The 24787-nt window shown below is 42.3% G+C and overlaps 1 protein-coding gene across 1 annotated transcript; it reads left to right on the forward strand.

Moving 5' to 3' along the window:
* Positions 1 to 296: 296 nt before the first annotated feature.
* On the forward strand, positions 297 to 1824 carry LOC147629180 (putative calcium-binding protein CML23). The gene is made up of 2 exons (XM_086812436.1): positions 297 to 435; positions 720 to 1824. Exon 2 carries the CDS (start codon positions 727 to 729, stop codon positions 1519 to 1521), a length of 795 nt encoding a protein of 264 aa, XP_086668562.1. The 5' UTR covers positions 297 to 435; positions 720 to 726; the 3' UTR covers positions 1522 to 1824.
* The last annotated feature ends 22963 nt before the right edge of the window (positions 1825 to 24787 follow it).

The following is a 24787-nucleotide window of genomic DNA, read 5'->3' on the forward strand; positions in this document are numbered from 1 at the left end:
TCTCAACTCCAAATCCCTTCTTGCTAGCCAAGAGACAAGGCATCATGAGTGAAACGTATTGAGATGTAATTTGAAAGACTCGTGAGTGGGGCTTCTTCATGGCACGTTGTTGAGGATTCCTTGTTAGGAGGCAAAGTGTGGCATGAGTCAATGTGAACCAAGGATGATGAGAATCTCATTGCAAAATTTAATTTAATTGAAACTTCAAGGCATTTATATTATTTATAGGAAGGTGGGGAGGGGGGGGGGGGACATACCTAACAAGGAGTGTGAGGCATTAATATATATGTAGTCGTGTGGAATAAGCCATGTGGGTGGCAAAAAGTAAAAGTGGTGTCAGAGTGGTGTGCTTAGAATGGGGAATGCATGAAGGTTCAAGGAAATTCTGGATGATGATGCGGGAAGGCAGGAAGAACCATCGTGGAAGCTTCACAGGTATTGGCTCATCTCGACCCTTTATAATTAATGGTTTGCCTCGTCCACCTCGCACCTCCTTGCCATAGCCTGCGAGAGCCTCCTGTGGTTGGTCTTGTTCATTGCTTTCTCGTCTCCCAAGGTCTGCAAAAGCTTGTATTCTGCTGCTTTCTCTCTATATAGAATTAATCCTTTCTTAACCTGTCTCTCTCGCGATCTAGTGCCTGTTCTAAGCTATGGTTTTTGTCTTGTCGACTAATTAGTGGGGTAATATATTAATTTCCTGACCAAGCTTTTTGACCTAGATTTGTGATGAAGCTCCCAATTAAGCTTCCTAGATCTAGGCCCTCCTCTGCTAGTGCATCTCCGGTGTCCTCGCCTCGGGTGGATTCGCCCGCCTTGTCTCCAAGGGTTGATTCAGGTAGTAAGTCATCTTGGCCGGATAGAGGGAAAGCTGTGCAGCTGTGCATGCCGCAGCTGTCTAGGAGCAAAAGCCGGGCGAAACGAGAAGTCTTGGGATCGGGCGAAGTACTGTCACCGGAAGTGCATGCGCCGCTGCCATCCCCTTTGGGAATCTCTCGTTCCAACGTTAGTTTACGTAACGTTGAGAAGCCTACGTCGGCTGCCGCCGCCGGCAGTTCCTACGGCCATATACCGGCGCCCTTATTGGAGGAGATGAGGCTAGCGTTTGCGCAGTTTGACACCAATGGGGATGGGAAGATCTCGGCGGAGGAGCTGTGCTGCGTGTTGAGGTCTTTGGGAGACAAGACGACGCATGAGGAGGCGTTGCTGATGGTGAAGGAGGCGGACGCCGACGGGAACGGCTTCATCGATCTGCAGGAGTTTATTGATCTGAACACACGAGGTGGTCATGACAACGGCGTGCATACGGTGGATGAGCTGACGGCAGCCTTCGACATGTTCGATTTGGACAAGAACGGGCGCATCTCGCCCGACGAGCTGCACTCTGTCCTCGTCAATCTCGGCGACAGCACCTCCACCTTGGAAGACTGCAGGCGGATGATCCATGGCGTCGACCGGAAAGGTTCCGGCCATGTCGACTTCGATGATTTCAAAACCATGATGATGAAAACCACCACAGCTTGATCTACAACACATCCACTACATGATCTAATCACACATTAAGGCTTCTCTGGCGTTTCAATATGCTTCCTCTATAAGCATGTATCTCTTGATCTTAAGCTCAAGAGTAAGAATTATCTGCCTATTTTTGGGGCTGCAAGCCCCTATTGTATAAATTTACCCTTCCTTTACTTACCACCTTATTGAAGGATCATGTCGTCAAATGTTCATGATTTGTGAGCTTTATGAGCCTTAGTTCTCCATTGCTGGTTTTCTGGATTATCTAAACCATGTAATTTGCAGTAAGTATATTTACTTTTGCCTCAACTACTGAAATATGTTTTTAGAATGATGAGAAATGACAAAGAATACATAAGAGGATGATAAATGCCAAATTTATGTTAATACATAAGAGGAATTGAGAATCGTGAGAAATGGAAGTATTATACATTCAAGTATTAAGGAATTAAGAGAGAGAATTTGTGAATAAAGTCCATGAGAAATTGAAGTCTTATTTGGGAATACATGAAATAATTAAGAAATATGAGAAACGGAAGTTTTATACATGAATATATGAGAGATGCAAGCATGTATTAAGGTATTGAGAGAGAAGAAAAGTCGTTTAATGCATACATGTATTAAGGAATTGAGAGAGATGATTTGTGAAGAAAAGTCCATTGAAGTTTTATAAGAAAAGGGAAGTTATATACGTGATTATATGAAAAGCATTTGAGAAATGTGGTTTGTGAAGATTAGAAACCAATATTAAGAGTGTTTTTTGTTGACGTAGTACTTGATTATTAGAGGTGATTAGAGACCAAGAGGTTGAAGCTAAAGCTTAAACGTCGTCTCTAATCATTACAACTTGAAGAGATTCAGGTGGATGCATGTGAGGTGGTGTCTGATGCGAGAGAGGGGTTAATAAAGAGCCCTAATGCGAAATCACTCTGGTGTCTGATGCGAAAGAGGGGTTAATTAAGAACCTTAATGCGAGATCAATCTTACAATAGCCGGTGTATAAGACATATCTCACAACTCTATAACCGAAGGTGTAATACACGAAACTAGTTGGGTACAGTGCTTCGCAAGGCATCGAAAGCAGCAGCAGGCTATGAAAGAGACAGAGAGAGCGAGAAACGACCAAGGGAGAGGGCGGTAGGATTACACACACATTTTGTGAGGGGAATATTTGGAATGCAGGGCTGCGTGGTGTGAAAGGATACAACCAAGGCACATGGCGCTGAGTCCCACGCAATGCTCAAACACGGGATACTCACGGAACTGTTTTGCTGCCTGCATGTCTCCTTTGCTTGCGTGTGTGCAATCCCTCCTTACTCGTGGAGGCAATGTATTGATGGTGGCATATGATACTCTTGCTCATGTGCAGCTTGTTTGAGTGCAGGGAAGGAGGATGGAAGCAAGAAGAGCTTGGTATATACTTAAGGCGATATCTCACTAAAGGCACCTATGAGGAGGGAATAATAATATTATGAGGCACAATTTACTAAAGGGCAATATCTCACTAGAGGCACCTCAATAATAATATGAGGTCAATATCCCCCTAGCACTACAACAAACGAAGAGTGCAGTCGTGCCAAGAGCCAGCCACAAAAAGTACAAAGGATCCATAAATGCAAAAAAAATTCACGTGGATATATACACGGCTTATACAACAGCGTATATAGTCGTGCATATAACCGTGTGTATATAACGGCACATATAGTCGTGTTTACTGTTATGCATATAGCCGCCTTTAGAGCGACCAGCCGCATACTGTACTCTGCCAAAAAAATGGGGACATAATGGGTGAGATGTGGGGGACACGTGTCCCCCACTTATCTCACCCATTCTGTCCCTATTTTTTAATCATATTATTTAAACTTTTTCTTAAACATTTTCTTTAGATAAATACTTAAAACACAAAAAACAATACTAAAAACACAAAAAAATTATTTAAAAAATAAAAATAATGTGATAGTTTTATTACTTTCAAATTATATACAAAGTTGCTATCATAGTTTTTATTACTTTTAAATTTTATACAAAGTGTTTATGTCCCCAGAAACGAATAAAGATGAAGACACTAATTAAATGTCTTCGTCTTCATCTTCACCGGCATCTTCATCATATGCAGTACCACCCTCATCATCACCGTCACTTTCAACATCCTCATCTTCCTAGGTTAAAAGAAAATACAATGCAAACACGCTAACCACAAGCAAAACAAGTTGGGTGATAATTAAAAATCAAGTTTGAAGCAAGTTTGGTCTGTTTCAATCACCACTCCTCCCTGGCATTTGAGCCACTCCCAACTGTCCGCGTCGTTGTGGTGGTTGCGGTACCTATTCTTCCCAGATGTTGAGGGGCAACCTGTTACCCTTTCCTACATGCCATTTTAACATGCATGAGATATTAAAAGGGTAACGGCGACGTATGAAGTAAAGTTAGTGAAAATGGCAAAGAGAAAACTTACCAATCGCGAACGAACCTGCCTTTCTTCCGGATCTATGTTTCTTCCTGCTTGTTTTTTATCGATCCCTTTCAATAGCTTGTTTCTCCTCCTCACTAAAACCCTCCATAAAGAGTTGCGCATAACAAGCACACTTTAGCACAAAGTGTGCTTGTATGAAAAAGATAATCCTGACGTGAATCAACAACTCAGCACAAAACCACTTGCAAATATTACAACAGAATACAATTCATTTACTCACAAAATAAATCTTTGAAGAGCTACAACAATCAATCTTAGCTCATCCAAAAGAAATAAATTGTGCTCAAACTCTTATATTATTAGTTGAGAACATCTCTTCTCCATACTTTCCATCTAAAAGGTTGTCTTATGATTGCCTTGCCACACATGAAATTCTTTTTGGACAAGAAAACCCAATTTGGATCACCCTTAATCACTCTTTTAGACTCTTTATTCGCATCTCTTCGATACTCTCCATCAAAGAGGTTGTCCTATAAATGCCTTCCCACACATAGAACATCTTTTGGACAAGAAAGGCCAATCTTGATCTTCTTCAATCTCTCTCTCAAGCTCTTCATTCACAACTTACCAATGTCTATCCCATCTTGACCTTGTATTACCATCCACATCTCTCTACAAGTTACCATCTAGAAAAGTAGTGGACAATATAATGAACCCTTTGCCATAACATAACCCTTGTTCTCTTCTTTTTTTGGGACCAATAGATATACCATCCACATCTCTCTACAAGTTACCATCTAGAAAAGTAGTGGACAATAATATAATGAACCCTTTGCCACAACATAACCCTCGTTCTCTTCTTTTTTTGGGACCATAGATATATATATTTATTTATAAAAAAGAAGCTTTACATCTTTACATCAGATCAAATTTTACATCATTGCATTCAAGCCTTGTTCAACAAATCACAAACCAGAAACCATATGTCATGTTCTAGTGCAAAAGAAGACTCTCCCCATGAAAACTAATAACCTCACTAAATGCAAGCCTCAATCATGGCTTCAATGGTACGACCTTTAGGAGGCTCTTTCTCCAAAACTTCACCCTTCTTAGTCCAGATTTTAACTATTGGTATGTTCTTTATAAAGGCTCTTTATAAAGGCCACATGAGTGTAATCAATTTTTGTTTCACTTTGAGGTACCATCTTCTAAAGTACTATATGGCAAAGTGGTGGACGATGTAAATGAACCCTCGGCCACAACATATTTTTCGTTATTAAATCATGGGAACCTAAGGCATATTAAAGACAAGAGCGACGGTGATTGGTTGAGGGCCGTAAAAGCATGCAATGTGGCAGTTAGGATGAGCAGTCCAGAAAGCATGGAGCCTTAATGGCCCTATGGCGATGGCAGCAGATACGGCAAGGTGGGCAGATACGGCAAGGTGGGCTTCATGGCACCGAGAGCATTCCGGCAGTGGGCTTCATGGCAACGAGAGCATTCCGGCAGGGCGCGGGTGGTAGCACAATACGGTAGTTTTGCCAGAAACTACCTAGGCTCTCTTCTACAAAAATCCCATAGGCCGCATTCTGGCTTTCATGTTAGGTAAAACTTTCCTATGAATCCCACTTGGGAAGGAAGGGCGAAGCCAGCAAATCACATTAGCAAAGTTACGCTTCATAGCAATACCAAACATGGAGACTAGGAAGTTCCCACCCTATGATCATCGTGATGGGGGCATTCATTTTGAATGTATGACGTGGCATGGACTTGCGGATTCACACATTGTCATTCATGTGATTACCATCAATTCTTTCAAAGCAACTTATCTATTATGGCTTCGTAGTAAGCTAGCTTATTATCCGTAGGTTGATAATGATTTACGGTTAGTAATTCGTGAAATTTCTTCAAGGATGCTACAACCCATCTAAATAGTGCATAAGTGGGTAACCACTTATGAATGGTGACAATATGCAACAATGAAGCAATTTGTGAAAGTGATGAGATTCCTCGTGCACTGCTGTTGGCCTTGGAAATAGTCGTATGGCCCGGTATTCTCCCCTCAGGACTATCTCCACATCACATTTAATGCATGAGATGAAGGGATTAATTTCGCAGAACTAGGGCACCATAAAAGGGGCAATCATGGCCCTCCACGTGGCATTTGGCGTAGGTTTACAAAAAAGGTAAACTCGGGAAGGGGCGCATGTCATTGAGTGCCGCGTGGCGGGTTTTCGGTGCCACGTGGCCGCCAGTTGGCAATCGGGATTGCATGAAAATCGACCTCGAGTACGAATGCATGTTGCCTCGTTCATCATGGTTATGTATGCTGGCAGGTCAGGCATGTGGCGACTCACCTCCCACATATGCGAGAGACTTGGTGCATGGCAATCTTTTTGCAGCGTTGTGGCAGGACTACCGTGCATGAGGGCTTCCCCGATATGAGCGCTAGCGTTTAAACAATCTTTTCTTCACTCTTTGTGTAACGTTTAGGGTGGGTTTAGGGAAGGTTTGTAGAGCTGTATAGGTGTGCTTACTTGTGTGTGCAACATGTTTGAACACTCGAGTGGGAAAAAACGTGTGAGGGGGCCATACAAAGCCGCCCGAGAAAGAGAGGAGGGATTGTAATAACCACCTCCTCGCGCAAGCGATCTCAATGTGGGAGGAAGGAGCAAAGAGGAGCCCACAGCGATAGCAGATGCGTGAGCTACAAGCAAGGTATGTGTTCGGTATACGATTGCCCTGAGCCTGAGCCTGAGCCATTAGTCAGCCTGTATTTATGACAGGGTTGGCTGTGTGTTTTGGGGGGGTGCAGGTGGCGATGTATACACCTGCAAAGGGTGTCAAGGGTAAGGACTCTCCTTCCCAGGGGGAAGGAGGTTGACGATGGCAGGGGGTGCAAGTGGGAAAGTATACACTAGAAGAAGAGGTGGGATCGCATCAGCAGAAGCCACCTAAACGCAAGCGACCTATCGGCAGAGGAAAGAGGAAAGAGGAAAGCAGAGGCCATGGCCCAGACGAGTGACTCTGCAAGCATGGTAAGTGTTCTCTATGAGTGTGGGCATTGCTGTTCAGGTTTACGTTTATCTCTATTTATGACAGGGTGTAGTGCCTTTCTTATATTTTGGAGGCTGCATGTGGCGATGTCTACACTGGAAAAGGCTATCAAGGGAAAGGAATCTACTGCCCAAGGTAAATAGGTTCACCACCCTCATCGCAGGGGGTGCAGGTGGGGAAGGAAAAGGGTGGCAAGGGAAAGGTGTCTAATGCGTGCTGCAGAGCGGGAAGGAGGTTGATCATTACGGGGGGGTGCAAGTGGGGAAGCCTACATTGGAAAAGGGTGGCAAGGGAAAGCCCTCCACCACCTGCAGGGAGGTTGACCATGGCCGAGGGGTGCAGTTGGGGAAGTCCACACCAGAAAAGGGTGGCAAGGGAAAGGACTCTACCGCCTGTGGCAAGGGAAAGGTGTCTACCGCCTGTAGGAAGGAGGTTGACCATGTCGGGGGGGTGTGTAGGTGGGGGAGTCTACGCCAACAAAGGGTAGCAAGGGAAAGGGCTCTACCACTTCCAAGACCGGAGTTGCAACAATGGAGGACCCTACATCAACGGCAACGACTACTACTAGAACGACAAGTAAGCATATTGACGAGAAGGATAATCGAAAAAAGGTGAAGGTCTCTACCGCTCTTTCAAAGATCAAGGGTGACATGGGCAGTAGGAAAAGCACGGGGCATTTCGCAGAGACAACGGATCACAAAAGCAAAGTAAGTATTTGGTTGCCTGCATCTGCCCAGGTTTATTTATACATGCCTTTATTTAAAAGAAACCACACAGTTATTGCATACATGTTACCACCTTACCTGAGCCCAGGTTTACCTGTGTTGTGTGCTTGGGTTTACCTGTCTGTGTGTGCCCACGTTTACCTGTCTGTGTGTGCCTGGGTTTACCCATCTACAAAATAGGCTCTTGTGAAAGAAGCCCCACATTAGGGAAAATTTGGACTCACTTTTGGGCCTTTTAGGCTCTTTGAGATTCTAGGGAATATTCTATAAGGACCAATGAGGGTGAGGCTTCCGTTATTACGAAACTTTTGAGGTTACTTTTTGGTGGGGAGGCCATAACTTGAGCATAAAAACTCCAAATTTGTCGGAGGTTGGTGCATTAGAATCCTCTCATCAAGAACTTTCCAATGATATGTTACATGATATAGTTTTGAGGTACTATGGATAGAGTTATCCACGATCGTGGATAGAGTTATCCACGATCCCCCTTTTTGTAATAGAATAATGACTTGGCATTTCTTAGAGGGCCCAAAAATGAGTCCACATTTTCCCTAATGCCCCATGATGAAGGGCCTTCATCAAAAGCATCGCCTATAGGGAAGGGGAAGGAGATAGTGCCGGTGTTGGACAAGTTGTCGACCCGTGGGAAGGCAAAGATGCGTGTGTCACAAAAGCTCTCCCTACATGCTAAGAAGGTAGATGGTAATTCAGTTTTGGGTTGGTAAAGTGCATGAAACAATGTTTTTGTGCTAATTATCTTCATACCTTTTAGCCCTATGTAGAGTTCTTCCTTGGGGGAAAGATTGTTAGGCAATGTCGTGCCTCCTCGACGTGTGCCCAAAGAAACACATGCATGGATAATCATACAAGGATGATTGACCATTTAAAGCGTGTGCACAACATAATTATTGACATCCCAGTCAAAATTGGGGGTAGACCAAGAGGGTCTATGCTTGGGGCAGTGCCGATGTCGACATTGATGAACCAAGTACGCACGATCGATCGGTTTCATGATGTGGATCATAAACATGCCCTAAACCTTCATATGGTGGAGGCTAGGGCACGTATGAGGGCCGAAGAGACTTGGGAGGCTATCCCCAAGTAGCAACACATTATGGAGAAGTCAAAGTTCATTAGCACTTTGGTGAGGAATCGTATGGAAAAAGAGGAGGAGAAGGCCACAACAAACAAGGAGGCCATCAAGAAGCGCATACAGGTAGGGTACGACCAACATGTAAGTATTATTGGTCTTATTGTTAGGCTTCACTTTTGCTAGTGTCCATAGTCTCATAGGTTCTTTTCTGGGTCTTGTAGAGGCATATAAACTGGAACCAACCAACCTCTGAGGTATGACTACTTGCTTTCAAGTATTATTGGCCCTATTATTGGGCTTCACTTTTGCTAGTGTAAGTAGTCTCATAGCTTCTTTTCTGAGTCTTGCAAAGGTGTGTTAAGTGGAACAAACCAACCTCTGAGTTATGACTGCTTGCTTTCAGAAATTGCCTGGGTTTACATTTAGTCCTATGTATTTTACATATCCACTCTCCTACATGGGTGTCTTGTAGGAAGAAGATGCACAACATCAAGACAGTTCAAAGGCAAAGAGTGATGGTGGGTTAAAGGAGGTGTGTTCCCAGGGTGATGATAGTGTCGATGAGGAGGGGAGTAAGGAGGGTGATGATAGTGTCGAGAAGGAGGATGGCCAGGAGGATAGTGATGAGGAGTACAAGGCAGAAAATAAGGAGGGGGAGGGGACGGAGGAGGAGGGGGAAAGTGATGATGGGGAGGTTGGGGCATATGTTGATGAGGAGGGTGATGAGGGCAAGGAGGAGGATGAGGAGGGTGATGAGGGCAATGAGGGGGTTGTAGAGGATGGTGATGAGGAGGACGTTAATGTAGAGGGTGATGAGGATGGTGTCGATAAGGCTGATGATGAGGAAGAGGGGAGGGGTGAAGAGGACCATGGGGACGGTGAGGAGGAGGAGCATGATGATGAGGAGAGGGATGCGGCAGTTGCTCTAGTGAGGGCAAGGCTTTTGCGGCCCCGACATGTGATGGTCCATCCTAGAGACACACGGATAACCATAACCAGCCCCTTGGAGGCCGAAACCCAGTTAAGCTTGGTATTTCGTTGCAGCAGGCAACATGGTGCTGTTGAGGTCATGGAGAGTGGGCCCAAACACAACCAGCCTGCAAGTAACCTGGCTGAGTGGAGGTGAGTGAATATGTCGGGGTTTACATGTACATGTTGAGGGAGGATTCTAGAGTAGTGGCATCTAACACTTTCCTAGATCCCCTGCTCACAAAACACTAGGAGGAGGGAGGCAAGGTGATGGAAAAGGCTCCAAAGGAAAACTCTCTCGAACCTCACACCAAAACACTCAAGGCCCTTCACCGCACTCTTAGTGGAGCTCCTCCTCAACCCTCTTAGTGACACGCCAAGCCTAGTGGAGAAGAGAGTAGGGGCAAGCCCACACCTTTCCTTGATTTTCCTTACTTTACATGCACAGGGCACATTACGACTCTACCCAAAGAGAAACTTTAAGCATGGAATACAATATACACTTGATGATAGGAAAATCCCACAATACAATCTTATTGATATGAAAAGTAGGGATACAAGCGTGAGGATTACAAGGCTTGAGGATGGAGAGAATGACTAGAGTGATAGCCTAAGGATGATGGATAGCGATGAAGGGTAATGGCTCCTATGGATGGATCTCTATTGTCTCTTGTGTTGGTGCCAAGACTATGACCCTTTTTATAGGCCTCCAAGAGTACAAAGATATTTCATATCATGAGATATTACAAGGTTTGGTGTCCTCTTAGCCTGCCATGTGGCAGGATATTTTACATAGATAAACATATTTTGATAGATGGAGATACTTTAGATATGCAAGGTGAGTTGGGGTTACATGAGCTAAGATATCTCCAAGTAATTCTCCAAAATGAGCCAATCCAAAGATGGTTTTGACTTTTAAGGTTGATGATAAATTTTCCAAAAAAGGAAAGGAATTAACAATTACATGGACGGTGGCATGGACGGTGGCATGTGTTTTGTTCATGTGGGAGAGAAGCTTGATGAGGGTTTGGGCGAGCATGTGTGTGTCGGGGTGGCCCACGTGGGCTCGGGTGGAGAGGCTATGCATGAGGGTGTGAAGAGGGAGCTTCCAACATGTGTGTGGGATAAGTGGGACCCATATAAACACATGGGTGTGGGTGGGCCCATGTGGGCCCCACAAGGTGGTGTCGGGGAAAAAGAGGGTGGGAGAGTGGAGATTGATAAGGAGGGAGAAAAATGATATTATATAGCATATATATATATATATATATATATATATATATATATATATGGTGTAGCATGGCTTTTGTATCTATTAGGTGTGAACTCTAATAAATACAATATGGCGGTGTAAATAATATATATAGTAGTATTATAGCATAGCTAGGATAGGGCATAGTAGGTTAGGTGCAAAAGGAGACTTTTAGGAAAAATATATCTTAGGCATAAATATATATGAGGAAATAGACTTAGGATTTATTTAATTTTGCAAGTATATATATATATATATATATATATATATATATATATATATATAAAGATGAGAGAGAAAATATGGCAAATAGTAGGTGGTAGAAATATGCATACGTATAGTGTAGTTATAGATCTAGTACCTGAGGGATTTTGAAAAGGTAGAAGGGAGATGGAGGCAAGATTTTGTGCATTTTTCCCAAGCCCTATGAGAAAAAATTAATGCATGGGGGATTTCAATTTACCATATCTCATACTTAGCCCTCTTCCATAGCTAGAGGCATTTATACCTCTAGCCCAATGGTTGGCTGAAAAGTGCAGTGAGAGAGGAGGCAAAATCTCCTTGATCTTTGTTATGGACTTCTTGCTTTTCCTGAAGATTGATGAAGTGAGTAGATGGCTCCTCCTCCTCTACTATTTGCTCTATAGGGTTTTACCCGCCAGCATTGACCCTAGTTTTGTGCATCTTCCCCTAAGAGATCTTGTAGCTGGTAGCTGCCATTATGAAATCTATTCTTGATGATAAAGGGGCCCTCCCATCTTTGCTGAAACTTTGCATCATGTCTATTGTCCAATCTACTATCATACCTAAGAACCAACATGCCCTCCTTCAACCCCTTGTCCTCCTGGAGTTTCTGGTTAAGTTTGTCCCTCTTCCTGTTGGCTTGTGTTATGTAGTAATCCATGGCTTGCTCTCTATCCAACTCTAGCCTTTGGAGGTCTAGAAGCCTTTGAATCAATCTGTCACTAGGCTCTATCCTACTATCCACCATCAATCACAAGCTGGCTAGTTCTACCTCAATGGGTAGAAGGGCTTCTTCTCCATAGACCAGGTGAAAGGGGGTGAATTAGGTGGAGGCTTTAAAAGATGTCATGTAGGCCCATAAAGCTGCAGTTAAGTGCTTGTCCCAATCTTTTGGCTAGTTAGCCACCTGCTTTGTGTTGATGATCTTACATATCATTCCATTGACCTTCTCCACCAAGCCATTACATTGTGGATAGTATGGGCTAGAGTGCCTATGGTTGATGCTTAATCTTCTAAGTAAATCCTGTAAGAGTTCTCCTAGGAATCCAGGGCCTCAATCTGACAGTATTTGAAGTGGGGTACCAAATCTACTACATATGTGATCAAATATAAACTTACCCACATATTTGGCCATGATTATGCTTGTGCTTGTTGCCTCTACCCATCTCGTATGTAGTCTACTGCCACAATGATGTACTCCTTTCGGGATTGAGTCCTTGGAAGAGTCCCAATGGCATCAACTCCCCATTTTTCAAATGGGCCAAAAGAGAATATTGGGGTCCATGGTAGTAGATTTCTTAGAAGAAAGATGAAGAGGAGAGATGTGATTAAGAATATATTCAAGGGATTAACTTATAGGAGAAAAAAAATGTGCAAACATCAAATGCAATGTTATAATCAAGAATTGGCAAAATAAAAGGATCTGGAGAAGCATTAATTTTTGCCAAGTGTTGTGGGCCAAACAGTAAGGCTATCCTTTGCTAGAAGAAGATCTTATTTCTAACAATGATATGAATAGAAAGAAGGAGATGAGGTTGGTAGGGTTGATTGGGCCTAATTGGAAAATTGGGATTCATGACTAAATTGCGTTTGTGGTAGAGTTGTAAACTAAAGGTACTATGAGAACTCTCAGTGGAGGCACCACTTTTATGAGGGAGGATTCTAGAGGAGTAGCCTCTAACACTCTCCTAGATCCCCTGCTCACAAAACACAAGGAGGAGGGAGGAAAGGTGATGAAAAAGGCTCCAAAGGAAAACTCTCTCGAGCCTCACACCAAAACACTCAAGGCCCTTGACCGCACTCTTAGAGGATCTCCTCCTCAACCCTCTTAGTGACATGCTAGGCCTAGTGGAGAAGAGAGTAGGGGAAAGCCCACACCTTTCCTTGCTCCTCCTTACTTCGCATGCACCAAGCACATTAAGACTCTACCCAAAGAGAAACTTTAATCATGGAATACAAATATTCTATTGAAATGAGAGAGAGGGAGAGAGGGAGAGAGGATATGCACTTGATGATAGGAAAAGCCCACAATACAATCTTATTGATATGAAAAGTAGGGATACAAGCATGAGGATTACAAGGCTTGAGGATGGAGAGAATGACTAGAGTGATAGCCTAAGGATGATGGATAGCGATGAAGGGTAATGGCTCCTATGGATGGATCTCTATTGTCTCTTGTGTTGGTGCCAAGACTATGACCCTTTTTATAGGCCTCCAAGAGTACAAAGATATTTCATATCATGAGATATTACAAGGTTTGGTGTCCTCTTAGCCTGCCATGTGGCAGGATATTTTACATAGATAAACATATTTTGATAGATGGAGATACTTTAGATATGCAAGGTGAGTTGGGGTTACATGAGCTAAGATATCTCCAAGTAATTCTCCAAAATGAGCCTCTCCAATGATATGTAGATTGTGTGTAGAGGCTTACTGAATCCTCATGGATGTTTCTAGAGATGGTGGGTTTCTTCACGAAAGAAAATCTTGAGATAATACCAAGCTTTGATATTTTGTTTCTTTATTACAAAAAAGGTAAGGTAGACTTTTCATGCCTTATTCCATAAATGGTGGAAGGTTGGAAATTGTTTGATAAAGTGGAGACCACCTTTGAATATCTCTTTTGGAGCCTTGTATCCTTGTAGCAAAGTGCGCATCCTCATTTGTTTTCTTTTCTTTTTTGAGTTGGAAGCCTTTCCTTACATGCCTTTATTGCCTTACATATTTTTTTTTCAAAAAGTAGGCCTAGTGTGGGCCTAAGACTAGTGAGGCTACTTTTAGGAATATATATATACAATCCAAAGATGGTTTTGACTTTTTAGGTTGATGATAAATTCTCCAATTACATGGAGGGTGGCATGTGTGGGGTTGTTCATGTGGGAGAGAAGCTTGATGAGGGTTTGGGCGAGCATGTGTGTGCGGTATGGCTCGGGGTGGCCCTTGTGGGCCCGGGTGGAGAGGCTATGCATGAGGGTGTGAAGAGGGAGCTTCCAGCATGCGTGTGGGACAAGTGGGACCCATGTAAACACATGGGCATGGGTAGGACCATGTGGGCCCCCACAAGGTGGTGTCGGGGAAAAGAGGGTGGGAGAGTGGAGATTGATATAACGAGGGAGAAAAATGATATTATATTGCATATATATGTATATATATATGGTGTAGCATGGCTTTTGTATCTATTAGGTGTGAACTCTAATAAATACAATATGGTGGTGTAAATAATATATATAGTAGTATCATAGCATAACTAGGATAGGGCATAGTAGGTTGGGTGCAAAAGGAGACTTTTAGGAAAAAAATATCTTAGGCATAAATATATATGAGGAAATAGAGTTAGGATTTATTTACTTGTGCAAGTATATATATATAAAGATGAGAGAGAAAATATGGCAAATAGTAGGTGGTAGAAATATGCATACTTATTGTGTAGTTATAGATCTAGTACCTAAGGGATTTTGAAAAGGTAGAAGGGAGATGGGGGGCAAGATTTTGTGCATTTTTCCCAAGCCCTATGAGGAAAAATTAATGCATGGGGGATTTCAATTTACCCTGTCTCAATGTGTGTTCAACAGTATCATATAAGCTATCCAATTGTATTTCTTGTAGGTTGGCTATTGCCCAATCAATTTTATTTGAGAGCACGAGGGCACCCATTATTGTGGCAGAGGTTGACAAAGCTCTCATAAATGGGCTTCAGTTGAATAAAGCTAGCGCATGAAGACTGTGAACTTGTTTGCAATGTGGATGATGAGCACCTTGAGACCTCACTGTGTAGACAAAGTTGCATTCGTTGATTCCTTGTGGTATAGCATCCAGTCCTCTCAAATGCACGAAAGAAGTCCCCTATACCGGCAGTGGTGGCTGGCATTGATTTCATGTCAGTTACATTTATCTTCTTGAATGTAGTGATATGGTAAATTTCCCTTTCTCATTCGAGTTGCTCGGTTAGAAGTTGCATTCAACTTATACTTCATTGTTTGTGAATGTAGTGGTCATTGGTGCTTGAGCTTCGCGTTCATGAGCATTGCAGGGCCCCAGGAACCCAATGTCGTCGATTGTGGGTTCTACATGTGCACGGCCATAAAATGTTTTGTGGAGGATGCCTACGCTAGGAAGACACCAAAAGCATAGGTAAGCAACCATGCTACAATCATGTTGTATAGATGGTGTGTGAAATGATGTCTCATCGTTCTCTTGTAAGACACCTATTGCTTTTGCGGCTTACGCATGACTAATTTACACATGCCGATGTGCTAATTCTACGTACAAAACTTAAAGCTTGGGTCTTGGAGGTGTTGGAAAATTGATGGCGGGAGAACTTTTTGTCTTGTATGATGGGGAGAACTTTTTGTCAAAGGGATTACTTTTTGTCTTGTAAATGCACTTTGTCCTCTTGTAATCATACTTTTTTCTGAAATACAACAAAATTTTTACACGTCAGTTATCTATCTATTTGCCAAGATACACACTCCCCATGTTCCCTTGGACTACAGAGTGTTGCATATGCTGTTTTTGCATAGTTTTATGCATGGGTTTACCTGTAAGTGCTCGGGTTTACATGTAAGTTATCTAGGATCCAACATGCAGACTTCTGATTTGAGATACAATCCTAAGTTTGAAATTGAAGGCCAATTGGTTATAGGCTTAAAACTAAACTAGGTGTGTGTGTCTCAATAAGATAATACTATTTTGAAGCAAAATCTCAAAGCTCCCACAAATGGGACCAGCCGAATTACTATTTTGTATTACAATGGCTTGCTTTTTACAAAACAAGGATGTCCCATTTTTTTTAAAAGGGCAAGTACGTATGTAAACATTATTTGTAGAAACTTAATTACTTACTACATTGAACTACAACATTTTTATACCCACTTGTAACATTTTTGTATTATAAAATGTTTTTTGGCTTAAGATGTTGTTTAAGATTATATTGAAGGGAAAGTATGTACATAAACATTATTTGAAGAAACTTAATGACTTACTACTTACATTTTTATGCCCACTTGTAACATGCCGACCCATAAAATATTTTTTTGCTTCTTTGCAAAATTAGGATTTTCCTATCTTAGGGCTTGTCGCCATGCATAGTTTTATGCCTAGGTTTACTTGTAAGTGCTCGGGTTTACATGTTGTAAGTTGTGTAGGAGTTAGCATGCAGAGTTTTGATTTGAGCTACAATGCTTTGCAAGCAATAAAATCATACTAGCCAGAATACCACTCAGAAATAGGACCAACCCAGTTTAAAAATCCAGAGCCAAGGGTGAGTGCCTGGGTTCACCTGTCAATGCATGTGTATGTTAGTAAGTGCCAAGGTACACCTGTAGAAGTCTACATTAGGAACTAGGATGAAAAAATGACTAGGACACTTCATGATATGTACAATTATTGATTTGTTAAGCAATGTGGATGCTATGGTGGCCAGTGCTTCCTGGGTTTACCTGTAAAGGCCTCAGATTACTCATTAATGCCCAGGTTACCTTGTGAAGACCAAAAGTGATGGTACATGCTTTTTCAAAGTGTGTGAAATGGAGGCATTACATAGAGTCATAGCTAAAGATCCCCATATACAATGGATCTATACACATGTTTAACTTTGTAAAGAACCTATATGCATTATTGATGCATGTATGTGCGGTATCACTTTCCAAGTCAATTTTATCCTTAGCTTGGTCACATATATACATGCATGTGTGTGGACCCCCTCCCTCGTGCCTAGGTTTACCTTTCAATGTCAGGGTTTTCCTATATATGCAAGACCTTTTATTGACTTGATTATTTACTTTTCACATATCTAATTCGCCCCCTCAAATGCACACAGTCTATCTTGCTTTGCAATCCCTAATATGGTATTTACTATTCTTTATTGTGTGGGTGCCACACATTACAAGCCATTAGAGTTGTTTTACATTGTGTACAACTTGTATGATGCAAATTGGAGGAAAATTATCTATTAGATAGCAAAAGGCGCCAAAATACAAACATCGTCAAATTACATCAACGCCATCCTGTGCTTTGATGCATATACATCATGGACCACTTGGCCACTGGCTAAATTCAACACAAAGCATCAATCATCATCCTCATTAGGGCCACAAGATGAGGATGAAACGTTAGCCACATAGGCGTGTGAGTATCATACAAGGTAACATGCTGACCCATCAATGCCCCTAGTACCTCCGGTGGAGCAAGCCTCAGTGTTAAAGGAAGCAATGCATGACAAGTTTGGCATGAGTCCACACATACTCGATCCACCAACAAAGTCTTTGTATAGCAATGATGACAATACACTCACAACCTTTTTTCAAATCGCACTCGATTTCGTCCCCTTTGATGCTTCCTCCTTAACACACCTATCTGTTGTATAGGTTGAATGGGTGTCACACTTGTCTTTTCAATCATCCCTCCTTTGTTCTTGGGATTGCGATGCCCAAGCCATGTGGCTTTCACATGCGCTTCCACTTGCGAAATGTTGCCTTTCATTAGTAAGTTGATCTCCTCCGGTGTGACGGTATCCCTTCTACAATCCTATCCAAGAGATCTTTTAATTCTTGAATGTGGTGACTCAATACCTTCGATGAGGGGGGGCCTTGTAGATCACATGAAGGGTGCACCTCAAATGTAGGGTGGTCCTCACCTCTTGGCTCTCACTCCACTCCCGTTGCTCATGCTGTGTCAATGATGGGGAGAATAGAATGAAGGTGTGGGAAATAATCTCTCAATATGAGCCCTAATCCATATAGGTGCTTGCAGTTGCTTGACCAATCTGGGCAATCACAATATGTCGACTAGATGTTCACATGGTAACAATTTTGTGAACATGAGGTCCTCATGACCTTAAAGAGAAGTGCAGACTCGTCAATCATTTGAACTATGGATGAGTCACTTTCATACCTCCAAAGTATACCCTCTCCACTTGCAAGCCTACTTGTTTGTGACTTGTCATTGCCATAAATGTTGTGTCGTCTAGAATCATCTGTAAGAAACAAATCAAGGTTGTTGAAAAAAAACTGTACATATACATAAACCAAGGCATACACAGAATTGGACTTTACCTATTTCCTACTTCTGCCTGAAAAATTCAAGTGTTGTGCCCCACATCCATGCCCCTGTTCTTGAGTCACCAACTAGAGCATGTAGAAGATCTAGTGCTGACCTATTGATTCGTGCATCTAAGAGTGTATACTTAACATATTGCCAAAGTCTTTCAACTAGGTTTGTAGTGTCCACATTGCCATGCGAAAAAAGGAAAACAAATGTAGGCCACATAAGTTGCCAAATGCACGTCTTGTTGCACCGATGTATGGCACGATATTGTTATGCATTCAACACTCGTGGATTGAGTTGCCACTCAAACTCTTCCTCCGTTCGAAGTTTTAAAATAAATAAATAAAGGTAAATGGAGTTCTGAGCGGCCGAATTGCGGCGCATGAGAGAGAGAGAGAGAGAGAGAGAGAATTTTTGCTTCACTGCAGGCCACGACGGGCGAGAGAGAGAGAGAATTCGGCTGCTTCACTGCTTTTGATGCGCAGGCGGCTGAGTTGGTGGCTGCTGGGTCTGCTTTAGGCGGCTGAGTGGGGTGTGTGTGTGGCCGTGCCTTGGCGTAGCTGGGCTGCCCTTGGTGGTGCAGACGGCCGGCTTTACACACACACACACACACACACACACACACACACTCTGCTTGCAGCCTACTAACCGAGAGAGAGAGCGCTTTCTCACGGTTCACACACACAAACAATCACCTTCTTGCCTCGTTTCCCCCGTCATATGGCCTGCAAAGAGAGAGATGGCTATCTCACACCCACACACAAGCTTAAAGGTATGGAAATTCTGGGAAAAATCCGGCATGTTTTCCCTACATGTGATCGCAAAGTGTGCGAGAGCGCTAGGTGAGCATAGATGCTCAAGAATAAAGCACGGTGCCTGTTCTCGAATAACTTTCACGCACGGATGATTCCCCGCGAAGATTTTCGAATTGAATGGAGGAAAGAGAAGAAATTCTGGCGACCTATGCGCAGAGATTAGCTTACGCCCAACGCACATGTAGGCATAGTGAAAAGAGGTATGTAGGCATACTGAAAAGAGGTTTTTTGAGCCCACCGCCATACACTTTGGGTGCCTAATGGCCATGAAACTTTGCATGGTGTGTAACTTGGGGAGGGGAAGGGGGGCCAAACATGATATCAATAAGGGGATAAACCTAATGAGATCCTCCATCTTAGTTGGACAATTGGCCCATTAAGAGCTTAAGCGACCTCTTCAATGGAGATTTAGTTTTGGAATGGATACATCCTTTGTCACATGAGGTGTGTAGATCCATGAGAGACAACTAGTTTTAAAAGACGGGACTAGTCTTATTCAAGTATTTGAGAACCCTCAAAATGCTTGAGAGACATCATCATGTGAGGATGCTCTAAAGATTTAGATGTGCATCCAAATCTTGGGCTTGTAAAACGTGTAATATTTCTCAAAGCATGTGTTGATGTGTGTTTTAGAGAAGGAGTGTGTGTGTGTGTGTGTGTGTTGTTGAGATTCAAGCTCGATGTCAGCTTGTGCCAGTTGCACTATGTGCTGGCATGATAGGTAGTAACATGTGTGAGACATAAATGACCCCGTCCAGCTGGTCATAGTGTGTGGACATTAGCTAGGGTTAGCAGTGTGTGGACACAATAGATGTAGTGTGTTGTAGATTATGGATTATGGCTTTATGCATTGTGTAAGAAGGGAGATGGCTTCCCTCTATGGTTAGGGTTTGATAATACATTAGGGTTTGCTCCTGTGTGTGTGTCTCCTCTCCCTCTACCTGTTTTTCATCATGGTATCAGAGCCTGGTGCTCTCTATTAGGGTTTATGAGTGAGTGAGAGAAGAGGGAGAAGAAGCTATGAAGAAAAGCTGTGAAGCTTGCCATTGGAGCTGTGAAGCTTGGAGCATACTGATTTTCATCAAATCTGAGAGCTTGGCCTACCGGGTAAGGACTACTTAACATCCTTGAGCGGATTGCAGGTGCAAAAACACAAATAACACTAGATTTGAGTTGCCCAAAGCAAAGAAAAATTTCTGTTTTGCAAGCTCTCCATTGAAGCTTGAGTGTGGTGAATGTATGAGGCAAATGATTGCAAATCTGACAAAGAATCATGTATCTGGCAAATGGGAATGTATTGGCAACTCATGTACAAGCCTTACATTGAATTTGGAGCAAAGTTGATGCATTTAAGTGAGTGGAAATTCACTGTTTTGAAGCCCTCACAAAAACAGAGAAGAGATGTTTATTGTGGATGAAATTAGAGCTGCTTTTTTGCAAAAATCATTACATTGATGGATTGGGTACATACCTAGGAGTGTTGGGGACTCACATCTACCTTCAATTACCACAACAAACCACCCAATTCTCCTCAAGAGTAGGAGGTGTAGACTGTAGGGAAGACTGTAGGGTAGAAACAGTGCAGAATTTTCAATACTATGCTAGGGGGAGGCCAAATTCAAGTCTTATGATTAATCCCAAAATCTCCTTAGCAATTTTGTGGTACACACACTTGAGAAGGTTGGTATGTGGTTGGTTGGAACAATTATGTATTATGGAGCTGATTATGAGCTGATTAAACAGGCTATCTATAGTGATTAGTAAAACAGAGAGTCATTAATCGACTAATTACTCTCTCAACTTAAACAATTGGTCTAATTATTTTTACATGGATTTAGTAGACATCATTACTAAGCTAATGAATGCCTGGTCTCTCAATTTGGACAAGAATCAAAGGAATTAGAGCACTTTTACTACTGGTTTTACTAGTTTTATTGGTTTTTCTCAAAATAGAGAAAGGGATTTGATATTTTTGGTATGTATGCATCTTGGTTGGTGTTGATATGCAACATTGACCTTGTTTAGGTGTCAATTCAAGTTATCCATACTTGATTAAACCACTACATTGCAATTTGAAGCCTTGGAAAGCGCGACAAAACAGGGTACTTTGGACTGTGTATGCCAGTTCAATTTGAATGCAATCAGAGTAAATTTGTACATCAAGAGTGAAGTGTTGAGTACTTTGGAGTATCTGGAAAACTTATTAGAGTGTGGTTGAGCTGAGGAAGGCTCATTTACAGAATTGGACGTGTGCGGAAGGTGCATTTGCATTGAGCAAATATGTCAGACAACCCAGTATAGATTGTGGGTGAGAAGTTGGATAGAAAGAACTTCTAGGCATGGAAGTACAGGATTAAAAGCTTTCTGAAGGGAAAACAATTTTGGAACCTTGTTACAGGTGCAGAGCTAGAGCCAGAACTACCCGACAACCTACATAACAACAGGTTGTAGCTCATAAGCAATGGTCAGAGCGAGCATACAAAGTTTTGCATTACTTGTCTATATGTATCTCGGATGCTATACTCATACATATACATGGTGTTGAGAATCCTAAGGATTCATGGGATACATTAGTAAAGCTGTTTGATACAGATACTAGTGCTCGTAAGTCTCAGTTGGGACATAGATTCATAATGTGAAGCTGAAAGGAAGGAGTATTCATGATTATGTACAAGAGATAAAGAAGTATGCAGATGCATTGGAAACTATCAATGCTCCCATGCCTGATGATGATTTGGTAGACATTGCCTTGCGTGGTCTTGGCAAGGAGTACAAGTCTTTGATACATCTATTTCTGTTCGGAGTACAGGTTTACTAGATTTTGATGAGTTGGTTTCACTCTTGCTTGTTGAGGAAATCAAACTCAGTGACTCTTTTCATGTGATGCATCTACTAGCCATGATGATAATGGCAGAAATTAGGCTTTCTATTTACAAAGGGGATTTAGAGGCAGGGGGAGATTTCCATCACGAGATCGTGGATGGCAGGATAGGTCACCGCAACAGAATTTTCAGCCTACATATGGTGCCAGAGGTGGTCGTGGATATACACCTCAGAGAGGCAAAGGTAATCCTCGTGGAAGAGGACGTTGGCAAGGTCAACAAGCATCTATGCAAAATGTGGAATGCCATTACTATGGGAAGTTTGGTCATATGGCATGTGATTGTTACTGCAAACAAAATGATTTGAGAGGGGGTAGAGCACAACATGGTGGACATTATGTATAACATGGTGGAAATTATGCAAATGGTGAAAATTTTGCATCAAGCAGCAGTAATGATGGCAGAGCAAATCACTTGTTTGCCATGAAACATGTCGTGGAATCTATGATGACAAATGGTGACAGTGATGACACTTGGTATATGGACTCTGGAGCATCAAACCATATGACTTGTCATAGCGAATGGTTTGAGCATATGAAGCCAATGGATGTGAAAGTCTATGTGGAGATAGGAGATGATTCCCAACGTGCTATCACACATGTTGGAAGTGCACCATTGGTGATACACAATGGTGAAAGAAAGTCTATGGTAGATGTCTTGTATGTGCCTTCTATTACAAAAAGTTTGGCCTCAGTTGATCAAATGGTGGAACAGGGTTTACAAGTTCGTTTCAACAAGCATGGTTACTTTGTTGAGGATTTCAAAAATGGATGTAGAGTCATTGCCAAAGGCAAGAAAGAAGGCAGGTTATTTAAGTTGGATGCTGGGATTTCTGAGTTGAAATCAGCCATGTTCTCTAAAAGTTGAAATGTGGTACAGGACATTGACATGTGGCATAAAAGGATTGGACATTGACATGTGGCATAAAAGGATTGGACATGTGAACATACAAAGGTTACAGAACATGCAAACAAGAGGCATTGTTAGTGGGCTGCCTAGATTTAAGTATGATGGGAATATGCATGTCTGTGATGCTTGCCAGTTTGGAAAAAGCAAACAAGGTTGCCATTTCCTAAAGAAGGCAACATGAGTAGCAGGCCACTTGAGATAGTTCATAGTGATGTATGGGGTCCTGTACAAAACCCATCCATTAAAGGCAGCTTGTATTATGTGATATTCATTGATGATTTCAGCAGAATGACTTGGATTTACTTTCTCAGAGAGAAAAGTGAAGTATTGGGAAAGTTTATGGACTTCAAAGTTTTTACAAAGAAGCAATATGGCTCTTGGATAAAATGTTTGAGGACAAATGGAGGTGGTGAATACACCTCACATGCTTTTGAGAATTTCTTAAGAAAGCATGGCATAAGAAGGCAGTTAACTTGCAGGTACACACCTCAGCAAAATGGTGTTTCTGAGAGGAAAAATAGAGTCATTTGTGATGTGGCCAGGGCAATGCTCAATGAAAAGAGCATGCCAGACTATTATTGGGCAGAAGCGTGTGCCACAGCGGTGTATGTATTTAATAAGACACCCACAACAACCATACATGGAAGTACGCCAGAGATGCGTCTTACAGATTTTAGGCCAGACATTGGACACCTCAAATTGTTTGGTAGCATAGCTTATGTGCATGTGCCAGATGAGAGAAGGAAGAAGTTGGATCCTAAGGCAGAAAAGTGCATTTTTGTTGGGTATGCACAAGATCGCAAGGCATATAAATGTTACAATCCACAAACTAGGCAAGTGGTTATCTCACGAGATGTGTTTGATGAACTTGCTAGTTGGTACAAGGCAAAGGATGAGGGTGTCATTGATTCCGTTGATGCTGATGTGCATGTGAACTTACCACAAGCAAGTTCTATTTCTATATCTGGGCCAGCAGAGTCTGAGAGTAGCACTATACGTCCATGGTCAGGACGCTTGAGACATGAGAGTGTGAGCACTGGGAGTAGTGCTGTGGATAAAGGGAAAAGAAGGCTGAAGGAATTGGCATTACAGGTTATGAGTCGTCAAGTTCAGAAAGTTTGGATGAGGAACTTGGTATACCAGTTTTACACACACCACGTGCAAGGCAGGATAGATATGTACCTCCACATGCTAGAGTGACAGGTGTTCAGAGTGATCCGCATGCATTGCGGAGGTCCCAAAGGGTCAAGTATCTAGTTGACAGGTTGACATATCGTGACTTTGCTATGCATTATGCTTATATGACCTCTTTGGTGAAGCATGTGGAACCTATATGCTATACAGAAGCTATTGCCCAGAAGCATGTATGGGAGAAGGCAATGGATGTTGAGATGGACACATTGTTCCATAATGAAACTTAGGATTTGGTTGCCTTACCACAAGGCAAAAATGTCATTGGTTGCAAATGGGTTTATAAGGTGAAATGCAAATCAGATGGTTCCATTGAGCGCCATAAAACACGGTTGGTAGCTAAGGGTTATGCACAAACCCAAGGCTTGGACTATGATGAAACATTTAGTCCAGTTGCAAAGATGGGAACAATGAGAGCAGTCATTGCTATGGCTACAGAAAATGGTTGGGAAATGCATTAAATAGATGTGAAAAATGCATTTCTAAATGGTGATTTACAAGAGGAAGTTTATATGGCACAGCCGGAAGGATATGTACATGCGAGGTACCCCACTCATGTATGCAGGTTAAAGAAAGCATTATATGGTTTGAAGCAAGCACCTCATGCTTGGAGTGATAAGATAAGCTGATATCTTAACTCCCTTGGATTTTAGGTTTCTTCAGTAGATTCTTCACTATG

This window comes from Cibotium barometz, chromosome 18, assembly GCF_041138505.1.
Source record: "Cibotium barometz isolate CiBa-2024 chromosome 18, ASM4113850v1, whole genome shotgun sequence".
In the NCBI taxonomy this organism is placed as follows: Eukaryota; Viridiplantae; Streptophyta; class Polypodiopsida; order Cyatheales; family Cibotiaceae; genus Cibotium; species Cibotium barometz.